This window comes from Lichenostomus cassidix, chromosome 9, assembly GCF_008360975.1.
Source record: "Lichenostomus cassidix isolate B80296 chromosome 9, HeHo_3.0, whole genome shotgun sequence".
In the NCBI taxonomy this organism is placed as follows: domain Eukaryota; kingdom Metazoa; phylum Chordata; class Aves; order Passeriformes; family Meliphagidae; genus Lichenostomus; species Lichenostomus cassidix.
In genome coordinates, this window is record NC_139490.1 from 15,243,274 (window position 1) to 15,268,522 (window position 25,249).

The following is a 25,249-nucleotide window of genomic DNA, read 5'->3' on the forward strand; positions in this document are numbered from 1 at the left end:
AGGCCACAGCTCTGCCCACTTGCTGACTATCACACACTACTATCCCTCCTGGAGTTCAGCACAAACTCAGGGTGCACATTAATTCGTGCTCATTACCTTCCCTTCCTTTGGCTTCCATAGCTGAAGGCAAAAGCATAAGCCCTGGGTTGGGATGCCAGCAGTCACTGCAGAGCTGAGCAGGCGAGTGGCCTTCAGGCTTCCACTGATAATTTAGCATTTCCAGCAGCAGCTCCATGCAGTGAACACTTAGCCAGGGGGTCAGATGAGCAGCTGCAGAGAACTGCACAGCATTAGTAGCTGCCACTTTTTCTTCAAGCAGCTAGAAGACATTCTAGCAACATTCTGCAACAAGTGCATGTTGCAGTTGGGAAGCTGGAAATGTGATCTATAAGGATTTATTGTTTGGGAGGTTTTGTTTGTTTGTGGTGGCTGGTTTTGGGTTGGTTGTTTGGTTTGGTGGGGCTTTTTATGGGGGAGGAAAAACACCCCCGCATTAATATCTTAAATATACCAGCTTGCACTTTGCCTATTCAGGTGAGAGTAAGGAAGAAAAATGGTTGAATTTTTTACATCTGAGGCAGGAACTTCTGTGCTTCTGTACCCTCTGCTAGTGACTATCTGGGATGCTGCCTAAGAACATACAACAACCCCTTTCAGTAAAACTGCAGTTTCTCTGCTCAAGCATATGAAACAAAACCAATAAGCATATGCAATTTTTGGCCAAACATGTATATCTGAAAGTAATATTAGCTGCCAAATAAAAGTCTTCCAGCATGTCTTTTGGACTGGCACCTGCTTTCAGCACATCTTTTGTGTAAATACTAGAAAGAAGTGGACGAATTAAAAGTGTTCTTCAGAATTGGAAGCAGCACTAAGGCTTAGAAGAGACAGTAGATGGAACAGTAATTCAGAAAAATTACAATACCTATACACTCAACAGAGATGAGAAGTAGCAGGTTTTATGTTTTAAAAAGTGAAAAGACAAGCTCAGAGAAAGTCTGGCTATAGCTGAGAAAGTTGCTCTGCATATAGTACAAAATGTGGTGTATCACCAACGCAAGATTATCTTTTCTACACCTCAGTTATACCTGCTGTGGCACATAGTGCACAAAGGATGGCTGGGAAAAGCCTTTCTGGGTTGCAGGATCCTGATGGAAACCAAGCACTGTTTATATTTGATGAATATGCCAGGGCTAAGCACAGATGTAAAGATTATGGTAAGTTCAGATATTTAAAGCCGAGAAGAGATCCAAAATCTGTGGCTGTATCAGAGCTGCCTTACAGGCAGCAGGCATGTGGCACCACACACTCAGTGCCACTGGATCTTGCACAGTAACACTGTCACAGACAGAGCTGACAGCTGCTCTTGTGGTCCAGCAAAGCAGCCTGGATCTTGTGTAACAGAGAAATCAGATTTAGTGGCTTTGTACTAAGGTGCTTTTAGAAATTAATGAAATAAAACTGTGATCCTTCAGGGAAACAAAGTTGCAGGCAAGGACCCCACAATAGCCATGGAACTAAGCTACAGATAACAATTAATTTGAATAAATCATTAAAGAAAATAGAATGCCAACAAAAATAAAACAAACAGAAAAGCAGCACGTAAATGGAAATCAATACTAAAAATTTATGAGAAATTGTCAGTGATGAGTGAAATGATATAAGCAAAGAGGAGCGATGGGTAGTGTTTGGTGAGACTGACCACATAGACCAAATAGCCTACAGGTCTGTTCTCCATACTTTTCCACCTCTGAGTAAAGGAAAACCAAATGTGTTACAAATCTTATTTAAATAAAAGAGAGCAAATAAAGAAATCCCCTGAACAAGTGTGTAATGTCAGAACTCCCATTATCAGGTCAACTACATGCATCAGAGCAGCAGCTGGCGTCACATATGAGGATGAAATTTGTCTTTCTGCACTCATGCAGAACTAGAAATGCAGCCCAACCAGAGAAATCAGTTTAATACTTGCTGGGTATGCTTTTTATTTGCAAATTAGTAGATGAATTTACCAGATATTATGAGTGGAGCGACCAGAAAATTTATCTGGTAAGTTTCAATATTCACTAATTCTTAAAATATTAGTTTGAGCATCAGTGGGGGGAAATCCTGAAATGACATGCTCTGCCCTGTTTTCATGGGCAATTACTTTAAACAGTTCACTAACCTGGTTAACTTGTGTTGTTAAACATAGACAAAATTCTCAAAGATGCTTTCCTTTAGTGAGGTCAGGGGAGGAAAAAATCAGCTAAAACCAGAAGGAACCTAAATTGTCAAACATCATAATTCTGTGCATGAGGAATCTAATCCCTTGAGGAATGGGACTGTGGGTGAAGGGAGGAGGGAGAATTGTATAAGTAGTAAAGAAGTTAACTGTAGAGTTTCCATGCATTTTTTCACCAACCCACTTGCACACTACAGTGGCAAAACCATACTGCATATTTCCAGGCTTGGCACCTCCACTTCTTCCTTTATTTTACCAATCCCATCTGTTTCGAATTCTTTAATTCTGGCTACCCTAGCCTCCCACATGAATTTCTCACTGTTTTCCTGAAACACCCATTAATCTCCTCTTTCAACTCTGGCTCTAATCCCATGCATCCCTTCTCCCCTTTGACTGCAATGCTTGCAGTGGTGTTGGTCACTCTGTTCAGTCTGCCTATGTGTACCAATCCTTCTATTTCTTTCAGTCCTCTCCTACTCCAAACATACTTTCCCTAGGACAGACTTGAGAAATACTAGCAACTATTGCTGAAAATTTGAAACACCCATGTTGCTATGCTGTTCATTTTGCGTATGATTTAGGCTATGACCTCCTTCCAGTAACTGTTGTAGGCACATTCACTAATTCAACAGGGCTTTTACAAATCCTTCCTCAGCCCTATGATAATCACTTTTTCTTGTTACATGTGGTTGGTTCAGCTGCTCCCTGAGAAGGAGGGAGGGAGGCATGGATTGATGGGAGCCTTTATCTGCTCTGTGGATAATGAACCCCAGCAATAAATCTGCTTAAGGTCACTCCTCATGCAGCTGTCATTTCCTAAACTTGGGTCTAAGAACACCCTCTAAAGAACAGTATATTAAGCCACAATTGGCACCTGAACAGCCAGAATTCCTGCATGCAAACAGTTCTGTTGTGTGCTGGAGGTGCTGATGAGCAGGAGCAGGCTGATAGGAGGTTTGGAGAGCTCCCTGCATCGAGGATACCAAGCTGGGATGTCAGGGATCCCGACAGTAATCCCTCCAGGTACACTGCTCTATGCTACACCCACTGCAGCTGCCTCTCACATTTCAGTGGAGAAACAGCTTCACCACGAAGGACCAGGAATGCAAGCACTAATGGCCATGTAGTTTTGAGCATTTACTCAGAAGTGCAGCAGGCAGCTTTAGTTTTTTCTTAGAAGAAGAAAAATTAATTAAACTTCTACGTCAAAACAATAGCTTTAATTACCAGCTCACTGGATAAGATGTGGCAGCAGCTCCTCTTCTCCTGGTGTGTTGTACAGGCTCCTGGCTGTGCTCTCTGGGGAGAAGCAGGAAGGGGAAACCTGCCTGGCACCCATGGGAATGATGCACTTTGAAAAACTTCACATCTCTCAGGATAGCAGTGTCAGAAACTTGTGGGGGTTGTTTCCCAATTTTTTCACAATGTCTTTACTTATCAGTGGATTCGATAGTACTTCAGACTGCATGTACAGAAGCTTCCCTTCCTCCTGCTTGGAAAGGGAAGAGAACAGAGAGAAAACTGGAACAGAAGGGAAAAGTCCATACTGCATATTTCTGGTTTTCTTTTAACCAGAAGTACAAAGTTAGCATGTGCAGATTAATGCTATGATAGCTGGGATTTATTTGCTGCCCAGGATGAATTTTAAAAGTTCTTTTTTAGTCTATTTTTAGTCTTGTCAACCTTTGTATTGTTTTCATTAATCTCTTTAGCTTCCCTCAGTAATTTTCTTCACTTCAAGACTTGCCTGGTTATTATTAAATATCTGGCTACTACAAGTGCCCATGACACAAAATAGGTAGGTGGTTTTTATCAAAGTTATGTTTCCTCTTGGTTGTGGCATCATAATTTGTTTTATATCTAATTATTCTTGAGTACTATGTAAGAAAGTTTCATTTGTAGATCTTGATTAAATTTAATTTATAGCTGAAAGAAAAGGTTTTTTTCTAAAACTGCTAACACAGAACTTGATGCTGCAATACATATATTTCATTGCTAGTGAAATTCAGAACTGGTTAACCAGTCCTGTATAAACCTAAGCAGTCACTTTTATGACTGGAACTTACCTTCATGTACTGTCATGAGCTGGCTCCATGCACTTGCCAGCTTTCAGGTATTAGGGGAGCTTTTTGTTTTCTGGAAGAGTTTTGATATTTTACATGAACTGCTGGAAAACTGAAATGCATTGAACGAATACATTGTTGTGGTGTAGTTAAAACTTTTAAACAGAAAGATGCACAGAGTTCCATAGGACTTCTATTTTCTTTCAGCAGTGAAAAACTTTCTGTGGCCCTCATGCAGTCCCTGTGAGATTGCATGGTTATCAGAATTTCATATCCAGGCATTCCATCAGTAGTGGAGCTGTTCATTACATGCAGTGGCTCTTCAGAATAGTAAAGGGAGAAAGAAAGGGTGTCTCTTAGTTTTCAGAACTATGTTTAAATTAGGTTCAAATCCATCTCCCCTAAGACTCATTTATAACCATCTATGCTATTTCAATTTGGAAAGGGAAGAGATCAAATCAGCAGGGTAATGTTTCAACAACATGGATTGTTCCTCTTCTATGTTGTCAGGGCAATGTCCTCCTTCTCGGTGAAAAATGTGTATTACAGTTGTAGACATCTAATAAAAATGAACAGGTCATTAATTTTTAAAAGGAAAAGATTTGCACACCGTGGTATTGAAATGAAAACCCATTATCCTCTCATAAACTCTGGAATAAGACCTTCCTCTCAACTGGAATAAAAAATAATTGCTTCTTGAATATGCAAAAATACAGAAGTAATAGCACAGCTATTAGGGAGCTTAGTTAAATGACCACATTGTATCTGCTAATACCTTCAATCCTAAACATAGGGTATGCCATAAATTTGGTGAAATCCAATGATCACATTATCCACATTCCTAAAGGCAGCATATATGAACTGTATCAGTGTTTGCATGATGTAATTAAAATGTTAATATAGCTACCAAACACACAGTTTTGATTCTTTTACAAGTATAGGCAGATTTCTCCGATTTTGGGAATCTGTGCTGTACGTTATGTAATAAGGCATCTGACTATAAGAGAGAGGTGTCTTTTGGTGCTAGCAACAGTAGCAGATTGTTATTTCATACAAGAAAAAGTAATTCATAGGTAAGTATGTATTTGTTGAGTGCAACAGGTGCTTTTCTGATTCAGAAGATAAGGCTTTTAAGGCATCACATATTAGAAAAATAATTGACTAACTACTGAAAAAAGTAGTGACAGACCATAAACAAGTAATATAAATACCAACATTAGTCCAAACCCCATAATGGAACAAACTATGAGGCTGTAGTCCAGGTTTACTTTGCATGGATTGCTTTTGGACACACAGAACCAGAGTTCTGTATTAAGTGTGTCTTTCTGTAGCTGTAGTTACTACATGATCCCTCACTGATGAAAAAATAGTAATTTGGTGAAACCCGGATTTAAGTGCATACCTCTGAATTGAAAGATCTTAGACTGTCTAGTGTTGATTAGAGTAAAATACACCCAAAGACATGAAACGAGAGGCAACTTCTACTCTTAATAATGAGCTTAATAGGAAGAGCTGGGGTTTTTTTTTGGTTTTTTTTTCGGTTTTTTTTTCGTTTGGTGGAATTGTAAGAACACTCATTTGGCAAGTACTGACGGAATCACACTGCAGGCAGTGATAAGGTTGTCTGAGAGCTTAACCTGGGCTCAGTCAGTGGTGCAGATGGTCCTGCTGGACCTTGTGCATCCCAGTGAGAACAAGTTAACCATGTAAAGCCCAGAGTTCACAATAGTTTCATAATTTGAAATTCATTACAAAGCAGTGGCAGTCTATCTACATTCTACCACCAAGGAAAAAGACTGGAGTAATTAAATTAATAACGTGTTGACCTGATTCACTGTTAGACTCCCAGAGGTCATGTCCCACATTCATTATAGAGAGTAAGAAAGGCTGTAGATTTTAGGGGTAGAAAGAAGCATTCATCTTGCCAAAAAAAGCTCAATCATATTTTCTTGGACTGAAATCTCATGCTTTTCTCATGTTTTTTTTTTTTGCTGGTGTCTCGCTGTGTGGAAAAAGTTGTGAGTGTTGCCTTCACATACCACTCAATCCTGTTAATCACATTACAGTCCATGGAAAAAAAAGTTTCACGAATTGAAGCAAGTTAAACCAAAGACAGTGTTCGCAGTATCTGACAGAATTGCACAAAAGCATGTTTTCTCATATTAAAAGCCAAGTTAATTAGAGGCAGCTTCATTTTGTTCACATCTCTGACAACGTTATTTTTAAAAAACATACTTTTTAGCAAATTAGTTTTGAGATTTTGTTTTCTGCCTTATCACAGACTGTATTCGTTGACATATTAACACAAATCAAAATCTATCAAAATAGATAAGATTTGTGTTTCTTTGGGATATTAGTAGCAAATCAGAATTGTTCAAGAATATTTTGGGCATGTAAAATATGTTGAAACAAGACTTGTTGTGAATAAGCAATGACAGAATGTATTCTTTGGCATTAAAATAAGCAGAATGTACTCTGACATTTTAACTAGACAGTTTACAAATGTAACTGCAGGTGGTCATAGAAACAATACTGGGTTAAAGAGTATAGGAAATTTCTGTGAATATTTCAGATGAAAACACTTATTTTTAGACTATTGTTTTACTTTTCCAGTATCATCATTCAAGGTAAAAACATATTGCTTTCTGAACTCTATTATAATCCTAAACAATATTTTGGAAGGTTTAGCAGGAATCTAAACCAACTTGGCTTTCTTTCAAATCAAAAGGGCTAGGAAACAGAATGGAGTTGAAGAAATATGTATACATTTACTAGAAATAACACCCTTACTGGATAGGTGCCTTTGAAAGTACTTTACATACTGTTAAGGTAAAATATTTACCATAATCAAACTGAGTTTAGTAGGGACCAACATCACAACTATATAGTGTCGTTTTTGACCACTTGGGGTTTTTTTATGTGTAGATCTGTTGGTATAGCTACGTGACCAAAGAAATGAACAGGCTACAAATTGCCTTCATTTTACAGCTGTAGAGATTACATTACAATTGGACAGTGTTACCGCTGAGAATAGAGGAAGAAGAGCATAACATTGGTTCTGCTAATACATGCCTTACAGATTCCTGATAATAGGAATTCCTGATCACCTCACCATATTTTTCTCTCTCTACTCTGATTGACTTAGATCTCAGAAATGCTTCTCCCCCCCTCAAAAAAAAAAAAAAGGGGGAAAAGGGAGAAGAAAAAAATGTCATGCTTTACTGATCAGTTCTGTGGCTTTCTTGTGGCTGGGGAGTCCTCAGGCATTTGGAATAAATACTGTCTTGTAATTTTCTGTAGTATTCAGAGACATTTATTTCTGTGATATGGGAAGGTTGATCTTCACTACACTGAAGTCAATTGTCGTGATTTGTAATAAAAAACATGTCATATGCATACTTTTCTTTTTCCAAGACCTCAGTCTGTTCCATGATTCAGATTCTGTGCTGAAAAATCTGGTTTTCCAGTATCAGTAGTCCCTTTTCACTAATGGCTTTGCCCTTTACCATTGCTTAAAGGAGCTGAAAGTGATGGTGCAACAGTGGGAAATTCCCAAGCTTCTACCTTAAATATCTGTATTTAGGTTCAGACAGGTCACCCCTTTCTTAATCTCATTCTTCCAAAGCCAGATTTATTATTGGTACAAAGAATTTCAGAAAATCTGCTGAACATTAGAAAAATTCCATTCAAAAGATGAAAATTATGTTCACCTTCTGATCACGCACATACTCCTGACTACCTACCACATTTCAATTACACTTGTACAGTCTGTTTGATTTGTAATCAATCTAAAAAGGAAAACATGTGAATAGCTAGTAAGTTTTGATTAGCTACTGGCATTTTGTATTCAAATAAAATCATTCCATATGCATTTACTTCTAAGTTATGAACATCTTTGTGACATTACTATTCCCTTCAGAAATCGTCAATATCTGTCTTGAATATAATCACTGCAAAACTTTTTTAAATTAAATTTGAGATCTTTAAAAGGTAGCCTTTTAGAAAGGTTGTCATATGGTGAAATACTTGGTTACATGTGCTGTGCTTTGGGGCCCGTTTTTGACTGTTGTTGCTCTGATGCTCTGAATGAAAAATCACACTCCATGGGTTGATGACAAAATCTGGTTGAGAAGCTTGACTGTGATGTTTGGCTATATAATATAAATAAGATGCCAAAAATACTTAACGAATTAGTTAAGCTGAGACTTACATCCTCCACATAAAAACGCTGGTGTCTTCCTGTGTCGTGTTCCACTGTCTGTCCTGAAATGCCCAGCTGACAGTTTGTGCACAGCAAAAGGATGAGAGGAGCAGGCAGTGAACACAAGGAGTTTGTTAGATACAAGAAACATATAAAACAGACTGAAAAATTACCCAGTGGCTTATGGCATGAAAGCCTAATTTGCAGCATCTTTGATTTCATCTTGAAAAGCGCTCAGAATTTCCATTTCTAGTTGGAATCTGTGGGGGCTGCATGCACATTTGTTATGTGTTTAATTTGGACCAAATTTCACCAGTTTCCAGCTGTGTCACAATGTTTTTTCTATTCTTTTTAAAGGGGGATCAGATAGCATCATACATTTGGACTATTACATTGTGCTGTACTAACAACATAATCTATGTTAAGAATAGGAATTACCATCAAAAATGCAGTAATAATATAATTTTCTTAATAAATACACAGTCATGAACATTCTTGCTAGAGTGGAAAAACAAGTGTTTCCTCTTTTGCCCTCCATTCTGCAGCACGAGGACAAGTGCTATTGTGCAGTACATCTACATATGCTAAGTGATAAGGAATTTTTAATGAGACATCTTTTTAAGACTATTTCAGATTTTGTATTGTTTTTTTTTGCTGAGTTAGTAGGCTTAAATAGTAGCAAGCCTATTGCTTTGCTGTAGAGGAAATAAAACTGCCTTATTCTGATGTTTCTGTAATACCTGTGCCTGTGTCTCTCTAAAATCATCTTTCTGATCAGCACTGCTCACTTAAGTTATATGTATACAGACTAATTACTCAAAAGAGTCCTTCCTTTAACAAGATTTCTTATCTTTCCTGCAGTCAAACCCTCAACAGAGCCTTAGTTTCCCACTGGCTGGCACTCCAGACCTGAGTCCAGACTCCTTGCCTTTGGGGCAGAAAATCAGTCTGGGTTGTCTTTCAGTCCATCCCTATAAGGTAAAGTCCTTTAGCCCTCCCTGAATTTAAGGGTTTGTTTCTTAACCTTTTCCAAGTTCAGTCATTTTTCTTTATCACCTTGCCTGGTTCCTAGCTGTTGGTCCAGAGCATCTTTTCACACCGTCTAGAAAACCCTCCACCTCAGGAACTCTGCAAAAGTTGCTGTTACCTGTGAATTGTAGGCATTTCCCACCAAAAGAGATCTCACAGTTCCTTGTGTGCTTTTCTCTAGTCTCCCCTAACTAAGGTCCAAGCCTGTTCTTTCTGGGTTTCCTTAGTAAGTAGCCATTCTACCAGCATAACAAATGTCCATCAAGAATTGTCCGTAAGCAATGTCAAATCCAGGGATACGTGGGGAAAAGGCAGGATGCCTATCAGCTCTGTGCAAAAGCCAGTTTATCTTGGGTTGACTGTCAGTAAATTACTGAAATACAGTTAACCATCAAAACCCACCAACCCAATCATCTGTCATTCAGCTCCTGGGTGCCAAATCTTTGATTTAATTGTCAGCTCTCTGAACTGAATATATCCTGCTTTAGCTATTGAATGTGGAGGAGTTTGTTAGACTTGTACATAAAGCCTCGTTATTTTAGCCTTAGGAATTCAATCAGTAAACTCAGAAAGGAAGGAATATCTCTAAGTAGATCATAAAAAATGCAGTTTGTTTTGTTTACATTTATTCTTCAGTAAAGCTTGCCTGTTCTTTTATAATATTTTTAAGGCATGATTTTAAAGAAGGCTGATGATTGCTACTGCTTACAGAGGCTTCTAGATTTATTTACTGCTTTAATTTGGAGCAGGATAAAGGTCATTCAGGGCTATTTGGGCATTGTGAAGTGTACCCCAGCATGGGTTGTCTTTTCTCTGCTTCTGTTTTTCATCAGCATGTAGCTGAAGACCTGGCCTTTTGGCAGCTGTATTATCGATAAAAATGAAATGTAAATCAAGGGTACCCAATAGACTATGAAATGAGCAATCTGAATATTAAGCATTTCAACTTCTAGTCTTTTTAGTGTGCTGATCTGTAAAACCCGATCCTGTACCTGTTAGACTGCATAGACAATGAAAGGAAGTATTCAGTATTTTAGTTTCCAGTGAAGCCAATAGCAGCCATGGGAGACTGAAACAAGTCTATGAATACCTTACAAGATGAGATCCTGATATTGCCAGTGATTATATTCTGCACATGGGTTCCAAATCCATAACAAAATCAGAAAGACATTTGTTTGAGGTATTTATAGAGCGTCTGTTTGACGAACCATCTGTGCTCTGATTGAAGTATACACATGGTCCAGACTGAATAAAAACCATTTATATGGATTAGAATAGTAACTTTGACAAAGACTGTGCTCCTAGTGACTTTGCTGACCTGTTTACTTGCAAAGGTAAATTTTAAAACTGTAAAATCTGAAAGGTGGCATGAGGATAGTGTATTACTAGTCTGTCCAAAAAGGCTTTGAAGTTAAGAGGTGCTGTTTGCTCACTGCATGCCTTTCAAAACTGCTTCTTGCTTAGGGTCTGGATTAAGCTGGCTGCTTTCCTCAGTTGCTGAGCAGCTATCAGGTTTCTTTGTGAGGGTAAAGGTAAGAAGATGCTAAGGTATTTTGCTGTGCCTTCATTTCTCTCCTATTTCAAAATGAGATTCATCCCTTTTTTTGTAGTTCATGATGTTCACTACAAATATTAGCAAAACATTAGAAATGTAGCTTACTATAGCTTGACATTAATTGCACAGAGAAACCTCATGGTGTTTATTCAGTTTGCTTCCTTCAAGATTATGTTTTTCATGGATCAGTATGTTTTATATGTTCAAAATGCCAAGATTAGAAGTCATGATGAAAAGAGAAAAGCAGCAGCCTGTAATATGATTGATTCAAAAGATATATATACATAATTGTCACTTATTATTTATCTAGATTGCTCCTTAGGCATGATTATTGAACTGCAGGTTTTGGGAAGCTGGTTATGCTTGTTCAAGATGGTAGGAAATTGAAGTTTCTGATATTGTTTCACAAGATTAATTTTCTTTACTGATAACCTGGGGAATTCTTCAAATTACCTCATCTTAGTTGATGTAGCACCATCTGCCACATCTGCAAAGAAGATAATTGTTTCTAGGAGCAGCTGTGGGTTTTTTGATTAAGTCTTGAGTCATCGAGGTCAGTATTTTTGAATTATTCAGCATAGGAAAGATAAAGCAATTGGTTTGCATTTTGGTCAGCAATACACAATGTGTTATTATTACAGTTAGTAAACCTCATAGCTATTTACGATAGTCCTCTAATTTCCAGGAAATTTGTTTGTATTCTTTGTGAATGCATATAGCTTGTAGGGAAAAAATTATCAGTTACAATTCATGAATCAGTAAGACAGCACCTGGTGGCAAATAACTGAGTATGGAGACTTCTCTGTCAATAGAAATACTAAAGTGAAAATGGTGCACTTAACACTAAATCATAGGTCCAGGTTCCCAACTTCGGTTTCAAAAGCTGAATTATAGATTAGGATCTTTCACACCAAAAGAAAACTCCCAAAATGAGCCATCCCTTAACAGAGATTCCTTGCTATGCCTGTGGCTTTTTGTGAGACCTCCAAGTCAGAGGAGCACATCTAATTCAGATCAGCATTCACCATCACATACTAAACAAGGGACCCAATCAAACTTGAGAATTGAGACCTGAAAACTTCAACAACTTTCTTTATCTTGTAGTGAAAAGGCTCCAATCTGTGCCAGATGTCTTGAAAGTCCAGCACTTTCTGTAAGCTCTTAATGTGAAGTAATGAGCATAGTATGTGAATGTAGAGCTATGCCTTGGTGATGAGCTGGCTACATCTCTTTTCAAGAGTTTCTTTCAGCTTCCTGCTATTGAGGAACTAATGAGAGCAGGCAGCTTCTCAAAGACAGAATAGTTTTTCCCCCGGAAGAGTTAATGAAAAATAGGTTTATATTATTGCCTTTGCTACTGAGCGAGGGTGGCAGAGCTGTATGACCTGAGGAGGGTCTCTTGAGAAAACACATACCTGTTGAAAATGAAAGCTTAGAAAGGATACCCCGGGGATAAAGAAAGAGGAAACTTTGCCCTGAGAGTTAGCTGAAACAGAGATGTTGAAAAGCCAAATCCATGTTCCGTGTTGGAAGAAAGACCTGTGCCCCTGAAGGTTTCTATGCAGGACCTCATACACTGCACTTCCCTGAGTTATGGAAGACTCAGTTTGGTGGTGTTGGATTCCCAGCCTGAAGAAGCACAGCTGGGTGCTCATTTTCCCATCAGTTGGCATGCACTGCTACAAATCTCCTTTGTGTGACACCTGGAGGGGCTCATGTACCTGACTGACTAGCAAGAGTGGCCAGGCTGCAGCAGGGGGTCTCCCTGTGCTTCTTTTAGAAATTATGTACCCATAAACTCAACGAGGAAAAGGCTGTGGAGTCTAAAACTGTAGCTCTCCTATTTTAACGCTTTTTTGTTAAAATTTTTCTGCTTTTTTGGTGACTGAACCGTGACTGGTTGAGCCTGTTCGCAAGCAGTGGGAGCCCAGAGGTCCTGTCCCTGGCACAATTTAGGAGTTGAACTGCAGTGCAGCATGAGAACAGGGGTTCTGCTCTGCAGTTACAGTACAGGAAATGTGAACCTAAAACAATAAAGAAGCTCTGAAAGTGTTAGATATACTTGTAAATGCATTGTCCCTTGTCCTGTGAAACACAGTTGCTGATTTTTCCTGTGCTCCAAGTAATCAGCTGGATGTGAAATACAACTCTGAGGGCTGGGATAGGTGACAAGAGGATTTAGGTTTACCAAATTTTGGGATCACCAAAGGCAGTTGGGTTTCCTATCTGAATTTCAGTCTGACTTGGAGCCTCATCTCATTTAAAAAATTTAATGGCATTCTACATTTATTTCAATCATCATGTACTTTTAACAAGGTTGTCTATATTTCCAAATGAAAAGTGGGCTTATTTTGAAAAGAACTCAGATTTTTAAAGGATTAAGAAGCTTTTACAGATCATTTCACTTTCCGCATGACTTGGAGGAGAGCTTTACTTCTGTAAGGGACATGTCATGTGCTACCCCTTGCTGAAGTATTGTCCAGAGATAGCACAGATTTGTTGATACTCCAGAATGTGACTCTTCAACTAAATTTTCCAGCTATGCTTTAGAGTACTATTCTATTTGTACTGTTTAATTAAGTTCCAAAGAAGGCCTTTCAGGTGGTTGACAAACTGTTGTCTTCATTGCTGTTAGACTCAGCAACACTTCACACACTGAAGTTCACTTCCCTGGACACAGTGGAACTGAGAGCAAATAGTCATTTGCAGCCCATCAGCTCCCTGTAGGGTGAAGCAGTGGCAGAGCCACTCAGTCTTCCTCTCAGTGAAGAGCAGAGAAAACAACAGGCCTTGTACTTCAACCTGCAGGTCAGACTTGATCTGTAATTTTCTATTAGATTGCAGAAGTGATGCATCTTGTAAAAAGAGGTAGTGCACAGCTACTGCCAGGAGTAGTGAGTTTTCCCTTGTACAGAGGCTGCATCTCAATGTGGATTTATCAAGGAGGATTCTTAATTTACATAGGACTTGACCCTCTGAATATGAGGTTCCTACTTTTGATGAAGATATAAAGCCAGAATTGACTTCATATGTTTAATTTCCCTCGTTATGTTAAAGAACTCAGTATAAGTCCTATAAAATGCTCTTTTCTTTGTCAAATGCCAGAGAAATTACTGCCCACATATGTCACTTTGTATCTATATCATCTGAGCAATGAAGCAGAATTTTGTAAACAGGCAAAAGACTTTTTTCTATGTATAAATGATGCTGGTAACTTACAGAATATTAAGTGGTAACACACTTTTCAAGTGAAGTCAATTAACCCTCTGATCTCACTTGTGCATCTGTATTCAGTCCTCCCATGTGATTCATTAAGCTTCCCCCAGCTAGCAATTAATAAGTGCTAAATTAGTTTTATATTCTTTGTTCACTCTTCTAATTCCAGCACATCTAGGTACTTTCTTTAAATTATTATGGAATAACACCACACACATCAGGAAAATTCTCATTGACAAAGTTATTCACAAGTGGGAATAGATATATTCATCGCTAGCCCTAAACAGTGTCAAGTGAAAGGTACATGCATGAATCTTTCAGGGAAAGGTAGCCTTCGCTACCTTAGCTTGGCTGTGGATTTCGGAAAAAAAAAAGAAAAGAAAGTGGCCTCCTCTTAGCATACTGGTTAACACTCCAGTAATGGTGACTGAGGAAAATGCACTTCAGGTTTGAGCTTAGCACAAGTTGCACATGGTTTTTATCCATTGGAACCGATGAGAGATTATTACTCGAGCCATGGTAAGCTGGTCGCTCGTTATGGTCCATCACAGCATGCTGCACATGTTCTCATAGGTGAGTTGCAATAATTAAAAGCAGTCTAAAGACCCAGCCTGGGAAGCAGAACATGATCATATAGGATACTTTTTTCATAGTAGGTTTCTGAATAAATAGTCCTTTAGCGTGTGTGGCCTTTTACTGTGATCATGTTATGACCAGAAGGAGAAGCATCACTTGTCTTGGACCAATGTGATTGTTATACAAAGGAAGATCTTACAAGACTTGCCTGAACTATTCCAAAAGAAAAGTGTGAGGTTTAGTTCTTGCTGTGTGTGCAAATAATTTGGCTGGGGGAGTTTGTTTTTATGATTTTGTACTTCATAACTGCACAGTCCCAAAGTAAAAATTTTTGTTATGTACCACTGACTCACACACCAGAATATGTGCACAACTTCCCTTTCCTCTAAACCTACAGTGTATTGAGCTATTCCACCTGGATTACAGAATACTACCTCTCCTATTGTATTTTTCACTTTTTAATCACTATTCCTTTACTTCCATCCTGGCAGGTACAAATGCAGCCAATATTTCTGTTGTTTACCAACCTGAATTAATGCAGCAAGTATTTAATTTGCTGTTCGAAGCTGCCTGCTTATGAAAACAAGCTAGAACCACTTTTTACAGTGGCATTCAAGACAGACGGATCTTGTTACAGGCAGTTTATGCTTTGCTCTAGTCTTCAAAATACATCAGTCAGCTGTTATACATCCAAAATGTGTAGTTCAGGATAGTCTTCTAAAAAGGGAAGATTAGCAATAAATAGACTAGTAACATCAGCAAGGAGAGTATAGACACTTCTTGTATTCTAAGTTACATCTCTTAACTGACCTGTGTTTTGGTATTACTTGAGTTATTTATGTAGCTGAGTCACTGGAAAGGTTTTTGGGGGCTTGTTTCTTTTTTGTTCTTCAGCAACTTTGAATCTCCACTGATGCATGAAGTCCCAGAGCGCCAAGGCAGCAGCACAGACAGTTCTGCAAGCAGTTTGGGAAGCTCTGTCACAGCATGTAAGAAGGTAACTTTTAAGTTTATGTTATATTCAAAATCCAATATATATATATATATAGCGTTGCTTTTTAACTCTCTGGTTCAGTGAGGAATACAGAATTTAAGTGATACTTAGAAAAGGTTTGATACAGAAAAATAACTTATTAGTGCTGTTATATATTTGTCTGCCTGGTATATATTGCCTGGTCCCAAAATACATTATACATATATGGCAGGTAAACTCCCATTCAACATTTCTAATTTACCTAATTATCTTATATTTCATTATATGAAATAAAAGCAGTGCATAGCATGAATACCTTCAGGACTGCTCTTCAATAAATGGCAAGTTTCTGGGACCCAGTCAGAGCTTTGCTTCTCTCAGGTCAATGCAATGGAGGGTCCTTCATTAAAAAGCTTTGACTGGAAGGGTTTCTATGACAGGAGGTAGTACAGGCTGCTGTTAGCATTTCCTAAAACCAGGTTTATATGTACTAATTTAATTTAGAGCATGGCAAGGGGGGGAAAAGTGACACCTATGTGTGTATGTATGCTTTAGGTGGGGTCAGATGTCATTGTGTCTCACATGTCCCTAGGACCATGTTATGGCAGTACGGTCTGAGAGACTGTTGAGAAGGACAGGCTGTATTTCACCTCTCCCTTTGTGACAAACCTCAGAGCTCCACTGTCTCCCAGAGCCATAATTCTAGAGCTGAAAAGATAGCATTTGTTTTAAACCTTCATAGTTCATTCAGTTTTCCCACAATTCTGACTTTCAATAATGCTTTCCTTTTGTGTTTGGAGTTTTTTGTTAGTTTGCTTTCAAAATAACAACAATATACATTTATATATGTAAAAGGAGAGAAGGATAAAACATGTAGGTGCTAAAGATATATTTTCCTTATCCTGCCAACCACGCACAGAAATTTTGTTAGGTATAATATCACTGATATTAAAAAAGAACTCAATAAAACAGATGTGTATGCTGGGACTGGGCTTCTCCACCTCACCCTAACATGGCTAAAAGTGTCAATATTTCATTTGATCAAAGGGTTCGTTTGCAAAATAACACTTGGTTTTTAAAAATGCTGCTGATGGTAATTGGAATCCTCATATAGACAGAAAATCTACTGTGCAGGAAAACATCTTAAATTTTCATTTAATCTCAGAGTTGTCTACTTTATGTAAGAGTGAAGGATGGTGGCACAGCACGAAGTGCCACCACTGCCTTTACAAATGCTCCTGCGTAGTCACTCTCAGAAGTATCACTCTCTTTTAAAGGGTAGCCTGTATCACATAATTGAGAGATGCTTCACCGGCCCAATCCTATACACTTGAGCTGTTCATTGTAACACAAGTCAATTTTATGGCTGTCAGCACACTAAAAGAAGTTATTCACTTTGACAACGTTTCCGACAAACAGGATGTTTTGGGCTTCTTTACTCCATTGTCAGAGAAAGTGTTTACCTTTTGTGTGTGTGTGTGTGTGTGTGTGTGTGTGTGTGTGTGTGTGTGTAAAAGGATAAAGAATTCTCTTCTTCCAGCCTCTGTTAGGTGATTTTTAAGTTAGGTGTGTAATTAGTGGTGGAGTGAAATGCCATGGGTTCCTGCTGCAAGGGAACAGTTTAAACAGTTGACTTGCAGGTTTATGTAGTTATATTTGGCATGAATGGCTCTTGTCAGGAACCATATGAGACGGAGTCTGTTACTACACAGAGCAATCTAAACAAATGCAGAAGATGTGCCCCATGATATCTCATTTTATTCTGTATGTCCCACTTTCCCATCTTTTTTTGATGAGTAGTAATTAACCAGAGCAATTAGGATGTTCAGTCACGAAGACGCAGATGTTTCATTTGTGGAGCAGAGCCTTTTTAATGCTGTCTCGGTTATAGATATTTACTGTATTTTAATGTCTTATGATCTAAATCAGGGAGCAGGAAGCTGTTACACTAAACTCATACGCAGTATTTTCCTCTGGGAAAGAGTGACTTTTCTAATCCACACTCTGCTAGAGGCTGATTTAGTTCATTGATTCACAACACACTGACTAATGCTGACGGCTGAGTCTCCAGATGAGAGTGGAAAACTTTTTTTTTAGAACCATGAATTACTGCTGATTTCACATTTAGTGCATGATGCAGATTCATCCTGAATTATTTTCTGAGTGTGATGATCCTGCTCCAAACCAGTATACAGCAGTATAGTGTGTGCAGCTGTCACATCAGTGTGGTCAATAAATCAAATTCTGCTTTCAGTTGCTTTTCAGTTTTCAGCTGATAGCAAAAATCCTAACAATGTGCAGTGCGATTGGCCCTGGACTTGTCTTAATTAAATAAGAATGAAGAGAAGTACAAGACAGGAGGAAGAAACTTTGGCGAGTGATACTGTTTTTCTTAAAAGTGCAGGAGTGCAGACTGACAGCTGAAGGAGAAGAGGGTTAGTTTTCTTGTCATTTGGCACAGATCACCTCACTATATTTTGAAAAGATGCTCTAAATGCAAAAATGGCAATGGGAATGTTCTGGTAGAGATACAGATCCAAATAATATCAGTTCTCACATTGCTTTTGATTAATTAAATAGCTCTGTTAATTTAGATCAACTCCTTCAAACTTATACACTTTTGATCATTGTAGTAATATATTATTTTAGTGTAAGGACTTCAGTGTGTTCCTTTAAAAGTATGAATATCCCATGAACTTTTCATACATATGCAAATTCCCACTTTATCTAAACACCTGAACTTATTTAACAGGGAGAATTTAACAGGGAGAATTGCCTTACCATAGCAAGGGGCAGTGAGGAATATTCCATTTACTCTTACGATATGCATGTCTTTGACCACAATAATACACTGTCTGTTATCAAAGAAAGATGTCCAAAAGGTCACATGCCTTCTACTGATATGTTTTTGCACAGCAGATGTGTGTAAGCCTACCTGTGATCAGCATTGCAGGGTGGTCCAAATTATCCTTCCTCCACAGAAGTACTAATGGGAAAGCTCTGAGTCATGTCTGTAATGGTCCTAATGCAGGAGCTTGTGTTCTTGAAGATGAGTTTGATCCAAGGTTTACCCCTCACTTCTGGCACCGCTGACTCAGATGTCACCTCCATCTCCTGAGCACCACCCAGAGCAGAGTAAAAACAGACCATGTGCAAGGAGGCCTCTGGCCCACGTTCCTGCATGTCCCCCATTCCCACAGTGCTGACTTTTTGGAGTAATTTTTGGAGTCTTTCAAGATGACTTTGGGTCAGCCTCTGTTCCTTGGATTGCTGACGTCTAACAACTTCTGCTTTGTGGACTCAAGTACATCTGGTTTTGTTTTTCTCACCTGTCTTTTTCAAATCCAAATTGCTGCAAATTATTTTCCCAACCTCCGGTATGAAAAATGTTATGTGTATTCACCATTCTTCACATTTCTGAATACATCCTCAAGTGTGTGCGCAGAACTACTTCTGCACAGGACTGCAGAATCTGGCCCAAGGAAAACATAATCCTACTAATATCAATCATCTGCTTGAGGTTACTTACAAATGACATGCTGTCCCAAACTTCCACGTAATAATTTCTAGCCTTGACTTCAAAGTCTGTTATGAAAAGCTGCATACAAAAAATTAAATGCAATGTAAAGCCTTGGAACTCATAAACCACCCTGGAGTGACTCAAGCTTATCAACCATGACCTGACCTGACCAAAACATTTTTTTGGGAAAATTACTACTTCTGGTGCTGCTTTACCAGTATTTGCTTCTTGATAAAAACATCCTCTGAAAGAAAGATAGAGCTACCAAGGGTCATTTAACATCCCACAGGAGACAAAGCAGGTGAAGTGTAGGCTGCCCAGCTTATTTCATGGGTTTATCATGTACAATATACATCTGCTATGATTGAACTGTTCTGAAATGCACACCAAGTCCTCCCGAGGAAAAGATGAGCAGTACCAAGGATATCTGCAGCTTGTTTCTGCATGATAAATTTCTGCCTATCACAGTTTCTCAGAAACTCTCTGAGTTTTGGGAAAGAAAGATCTAAAGTGATTAAGGCTGCAGACAAATTCACTGTGATCTTTAAGGAAATGAAACAAGATTGCTTGTTACAGCAATAGCTATTTGGGCTAAAGAGAACTGTTTCTCGTGTATGCAAAATTATGTTTTAAAAGGTAATTAGAACTTCAGCCCTTGAGGATGAGAATGTCTAGAATCTGATTAGATCTGAAATCATATATATATATATATGTAAATATATATGTGTATGTGTGCATTTTTGTATATGTTCAATTCTATATGTCCTCATAAAAACCTCAGATGATGGTTATTTTTTGAAAAGAGGAAAATAATGTTTAATTCTTGATTTTACCAACCAGTTCATAATGCTTCCAAGATTTTCTTAAGAAAAACTAAACCCACACAACAGTTTATTACACTAAAAGGAAATTGTTTCTTTGGGATAAGGAGTATATTATTTTCCCCATCTAGTCTCAGAGTTAGTTATGATGGCAGGAATCTTTTTGCACTTAGACGGGAGGTTATAAAATTTATTGAGTGCAGAGTCATTGCACTGGTAAACAAGATTAGCTAGCAGCCTCCAAGAAGAGGCTGTGAAGTGTTCATGGGAAGCATTCATGAGCCTTTGGCATTCTCAGAACAACGTCTTTGATCCCTTTCTCTGAGTATTTTGTGATCCCTAAATTTGTATGCTAAAGCTTTTTGGAAGAAAACCCATAGCTGGGCTGGTGTACTGAGAAACAACCCCAAAGAAAGTCTCTGTGAAGGGCACCAAAAAAGGGCACTGAAGCAGGTCAAGCTCAGGGGCTGTGGTGCTCCCCATTACCTCCTCATCCCTCTCCTGCTGACTTGTATTCAGAAATCAATATAATATAGGGAGTGAAGTATTAACTGTATAACTGACTTTCTCCCAGAAAGATAAAAATTAGAGTGGGTGTTAGTCTGTGGGTAGTAATAAGCTTACTTCTGGATGCCCTCGAGCATTAGAAAATTGTGTCAACTGGCCAGATCAGCTTTCCACAGTCATTCATCTTTCTGAAGTGAGAAAGCCTCACAAGTTATTCTCACTTCTTCTAAAGAAGGGATCTAGGCTTAGAGATCAAGTGTTCTTGAAGTCGGACAAATGTGTGTCAGTACAAAACATGCAGTCAAGTAAAGTGCTGCGGATAGATTTCTTTTTCCCTAGGTAAAACAAAAAAATTTATACATTTAAATTATCAAAATAAAAGGCTGGAAACTAGAGCACAGTCTATTTCCATATAATACAAGAATTGCTAGAAGTACCAAAAAAATATATATCCATTTCACAAACATGCGTCTCAACATTGCTGCCTGGGGAAGATGATAAGCCACAGAAAATATTCTTTAAGTAGCATCAATGTTGCAGCAATATTTTTCCTGCTATTCCCTAGCTGTTTTAAAAATACTAATGGTCCCTCTTATTCAGGGTAGAATATTAGTGCAGAGGCAGAAAGTAAAGAATGCCGTTTAATCTAAACATCAGATTTGCAAACTGGCTTTGCCTCTTTAAAGTCCAGATATCTGTAGCCCCATTTTGTTTTGTTTGAGCAGAGGCTGTGGCACAAGCTGTAGGGCTGAGCCAACACAGATTAAACCCAAAGTTTTGGTCTCAGGGTGCTGACTGACCTCACGACTCATTGCAGAAGAGCTGAAGTACTGCAGCTTCTCAGAAAGCAGAAAAACTTGTTTAAGAAGGAGTTTGGAGCCTTGGAAGTCCCAGAAATGAGGCTGCTGGCAGAATGAACAGTACTGATCTACTGTGGAGAGAGATACAATCAGTCATAAAGCCTACAAGTTTGTGGACTCTGGTGTAATTGAATAATTAGTTTTCCCAACATCTATGTTTATCACTTTAACACAGAACAAAACTCATAGCAATATTTTCCAATAAAAATATTTGATATAGGCATTCCCTTCAAGTATCTTCAAGGTCTCTTGCTTCTGAAAGAAAATAGGCTAATACTTTAGGGGATACATAAGTAAATTTGACTTCAGGTGCAGTAACTGAGTGGGTCCAAACTAAACAGAGGTCCATCTTCCTCCAAGACCTCCCCCAAATTTTGTTGGCAAAATTTCCGTTGAGTTACAACAATAGGGTTCAGTCCCCCAAAGCACAAGAGGACTCAGAAAAATTTGTAATTATTTTAACTATTTTTAACTGTTTTAACAGATTCTCTGCAGTAACAGTCTGCTAGAATCAACAGACTACTGGCTGCAGAATCAGAGGACACCATGCCAAATTGGCTTTCTAGAAGACAAGTCGGAAAGCAACTGTGCCTCAGTAAGTATTCACTGCCATCTCCTCTGGAGAAAAGTCCCTTGAGAGTTACTTGGGTAGGGTGTGGGGCTGACAGCAGTACGTTAGACTAAAAAAGTCTGTAATTTCTAGCTTTCTTTTAAAAGCAAGCATATAAACTAAAAATACAGATTACTATACAGAGCACATTAATAAAGATCACTGCAGAAGTTTCCCCACATTTGGCTTTCAGATTTTGGTGGCTCTCAGTATCTTTTTTATGTTCATAATTTGCAACTCACAAGAGAGAAAAATAAGCCAAAGAGAAAATTATTCCAAACCATAACTTGTTAAGTGGCAGGTTGGAAAGAGCAGATGTTTAAAAGGCTGCTCAATGTTCCTGAAGGCAGAGACACAATTAAAGAGAAAAACTCTTTCCATATTAGATGAGGAGAAGCTGCTGAAGAACTCAGAATTATTTTGCACTTGAAATTGAATTTAAATCTCATTATTGTGGGTTCTAATGCAATTAAGATCAGCTTTTGTTTAACAATGTCCATGAAGAAATAGGAGTTCTGTTGCTTTACAAACTATCTACGTGAAACTGAATGAAAATACATTGCTATGTTTTTAGTAACGTTTTACTTGATGAAGGACTCAGGAGAGCAGATCTTTACTCAGAATCCTATTTGAATGCTATTCCCTTGTCTCAGTGAGCAAAGAAGGGCTTTACAAAAGATCAGGTTTATCTCAGGTAAAAGGTTTCCATCACTGCTTGCACTGCGCACAACCTAAAGAGCAGCTGAGGGCTCTCATGGAGTCTGCTGGGATTCCCTCAAGGACATGGGCATTGAGCTCCATGCAGTGAACCCAGACTGCTACTGCCAGGAAAGCAAATCCTCATCCCGTGGAGGTGATGACTGGAGGCTTTGCATCCTGCCTGGGCTGGTGCAGAATGCCCCAGAGCAGCAGCAGTGACACAGAGTGGAATTGCAGCAAAGTTAGCGATATGCTCAGAGGTTACTGGGATCAATTCAGTCATACTGAGCACTGTCTCAGTTTCCATGAGACAGAGTGAGCAAAATACACAAGCTAATCCCAGTGTGGGAGTGAGCAACCATACAAGGGGAGAACCTGAACACCTTCTTAGCCAAAGCAGGTTCATCAGGCAGGTAGTGGTGTCCTTGTTATTTGATATAGGGATTACTTTTCATGCAAAGCATATTGACCACCGTCACCTAATTTTACTATTTAGTATTTAATATTCTAAAAAAACCCAAACTTATTTTCTCAGAGGAAATTATTACTTCAAATAATAATATAAATTAATTAATTACGGCTTGCTTTTTGACCTGTTGAGCTTTGACTTTTTGCTTAATTTTCCGCAGAATCTTGGAGGAGATTGTATCTATCTCCAATAAGTTAGACATACCAAGCAAAGATAACTTCTTATAGAAAGATTATGCCATTGCTCCCCTCTTTGTTTCAAGCAGTATTGTCTGATTTTGCCATGCTGTCTAATTTAAAAGGTTGAACTTTTAAATTTCAGAATCAAAGCTTTTTCCTCTACACCAATATTATAAGCGGGGTTTTTTTTTCCTCTTTGGAGGGTATTTGTCTAATTGCTAAACATTTTATTAAACTTATTTCAATTAGCAATGGTACTGTTTAGCAGCAGTTTACCACTGCAGATTAGAAAATGTAGTTTCCTGCTAATATAAACGGGTAGAATTTTAAAAGTAGTTTAATTATGGAAGTCTTGTTTTGTTTGTTTCTACTGAATGAGAGCTTAATCAAAATCTACCTAATAGAATAAAATACATGGATTTGTGAAATGTAATCACTCATAAACTCCGCACAGTGATTTATAAATATAATTAAAATATCTGTAATGTGACATTACCCCATGGAGACACCTCATAAAATAAATGTAGTTTCACATAAAAATATATACCTTTGCTTACTCCACTATTGCCAGCTTTCTTTCTCTGGACCTATGACAAATCTTTCCTGCTCTGGACATGCTTTTAAAGAAGACCTTATTTGAAAGGAAAGAATGGATACATACTTTATCCCTACTTTCTCTCCAAAGATCTAGATCTAGATTAATTACCAGTGCTGAATATTTGTGGTTGGCTTATGTTAATACAAGTTAAGAAATTTAAATTCTTCCTTAATTAGGTGATTTATAGGTTCTTCTATCATTGGACTCTGCTAAAGCACAATCTTTTCATCTTGCACCCAGAAATGTCAATTACAACTTTATTCTAGTAGTTGCTAAGATTTAACATTTTTCTTCGCCATGTTTTTACAACATCTCCACTATTAAAGTGGCATTGCCACACAGCTAAAGATGTATCTTAATTACCTTTTAGGAATTCTTAAAGAAAATAGTCCTGAAACTATTACTTAGGAAAAAAGTAGGATATAACACTAAATGAAGAAAAAAAAAAAAGATGGTACAGTCCTGCAAGAGATTTGGCATTCATTTAGATCAAGATACTTATAGTAGTGAATTTTACAGAAATTCTGTGGCCTTTTGTGCTCCAGGCTGGCAACATAAATAGTCGAAAAGCCATTAGAAATTATATTTGCATTGAAAAAAAGATTTTCTCTCAAAATGGACCCAGGCTACAATGGTCTCCCCACAAAATCATCATGCCCCATCAGTCATTGCATGACCATCTTGTCCCAACAGGGAGGCTGGGAGACAGACATTCCCATTTCACACAGCCTAATGTGGAATTGTCCTTGAGAACCACTGATGTAGGAAGGTAGACCCTTCCTTCCCAAGCAGTGTGCCTTTGTGTGAGGTGTTGTGGATTTCCAGCCTGGCAGAAATCCTGCAAATTTGTCAAATATCCTGGAGAAGCAGAAACATGAACTTTACACCTCTAACTGGCAGTGATAGGTATGGAAGATACTTGCCCTTCAGTTAAAACAAAACACTAAAAACCAGTGCTCATTTCTTTAGTATAACAAGATAACATTTAGTCAGGATGTGGCAATGGCTTATTTTAAATTAGTTTAAATCTCCTTAAAGCTGAGAAAAAAAACTGGCTTTGCAGGCAGATGGATGAGAGAACAGTTTCAATAAAGTGTTAAAGGTTTTGAAACATCCTTGAAATAGTCCAGCTTTTCCATTTGCAAGTGC

The 25,249-nt window shown here is 38.3% G+C and overlaps 1 protein-coding gene and 1 long non-coding RNA gene across 10 annotated transcripts in view; one reads left to right on the top strand and one right to left on the bottom strand.

Annotated features, from left to right (window-relative positions):
* Positions 1-25,249, top strand: part of SPHKAP (SPHK1 interactor, AKAP domain containing) — a 63,576-nt gene that overhangs the window by 2,912 nt on the left and 35,415 nt on the right. For 6 of the 9 annotated variants that reach the window (XM_085069565.1, XM_085069573.1, XM_085069574.1 and 3 more), the window contains exons 2-3: positions 15,759-15,861; positions 22,030-22,140. In XM_085069565.1, the coding sequence (XP_084925691.1) occupies positions 15,759-15,861; positions 22,030-22,140 (214 nt within the window). Of the gene's footprint in view, positions 1-3,936; positions 4,023-9,349; positions 9,467-10,981; positions 11,050-14,775; positions 14,862-15,758; positions 15,862-22,029; positions 22,141-25,249 lie in introns of those variants that run through there. The other 3 variants (XM_085069569.1, XM_085069570.1, XM_085069571.1) reach the window with 3 other exon arrangements.
* LOC146433346 (uncharacterized) lies at positions 515-4,590 on the bottom strand. Its single transcript, XR_014854063.1, has 3 exons — positions 4,291-4,590; positions 3,452-3,716; positions 515-630 (listed from the first exon to the last, which is right to left on the bottom strand). It is a non-coding gene; the product is annotated as an uncharacterized LOC146433346 (long non-coding RNA).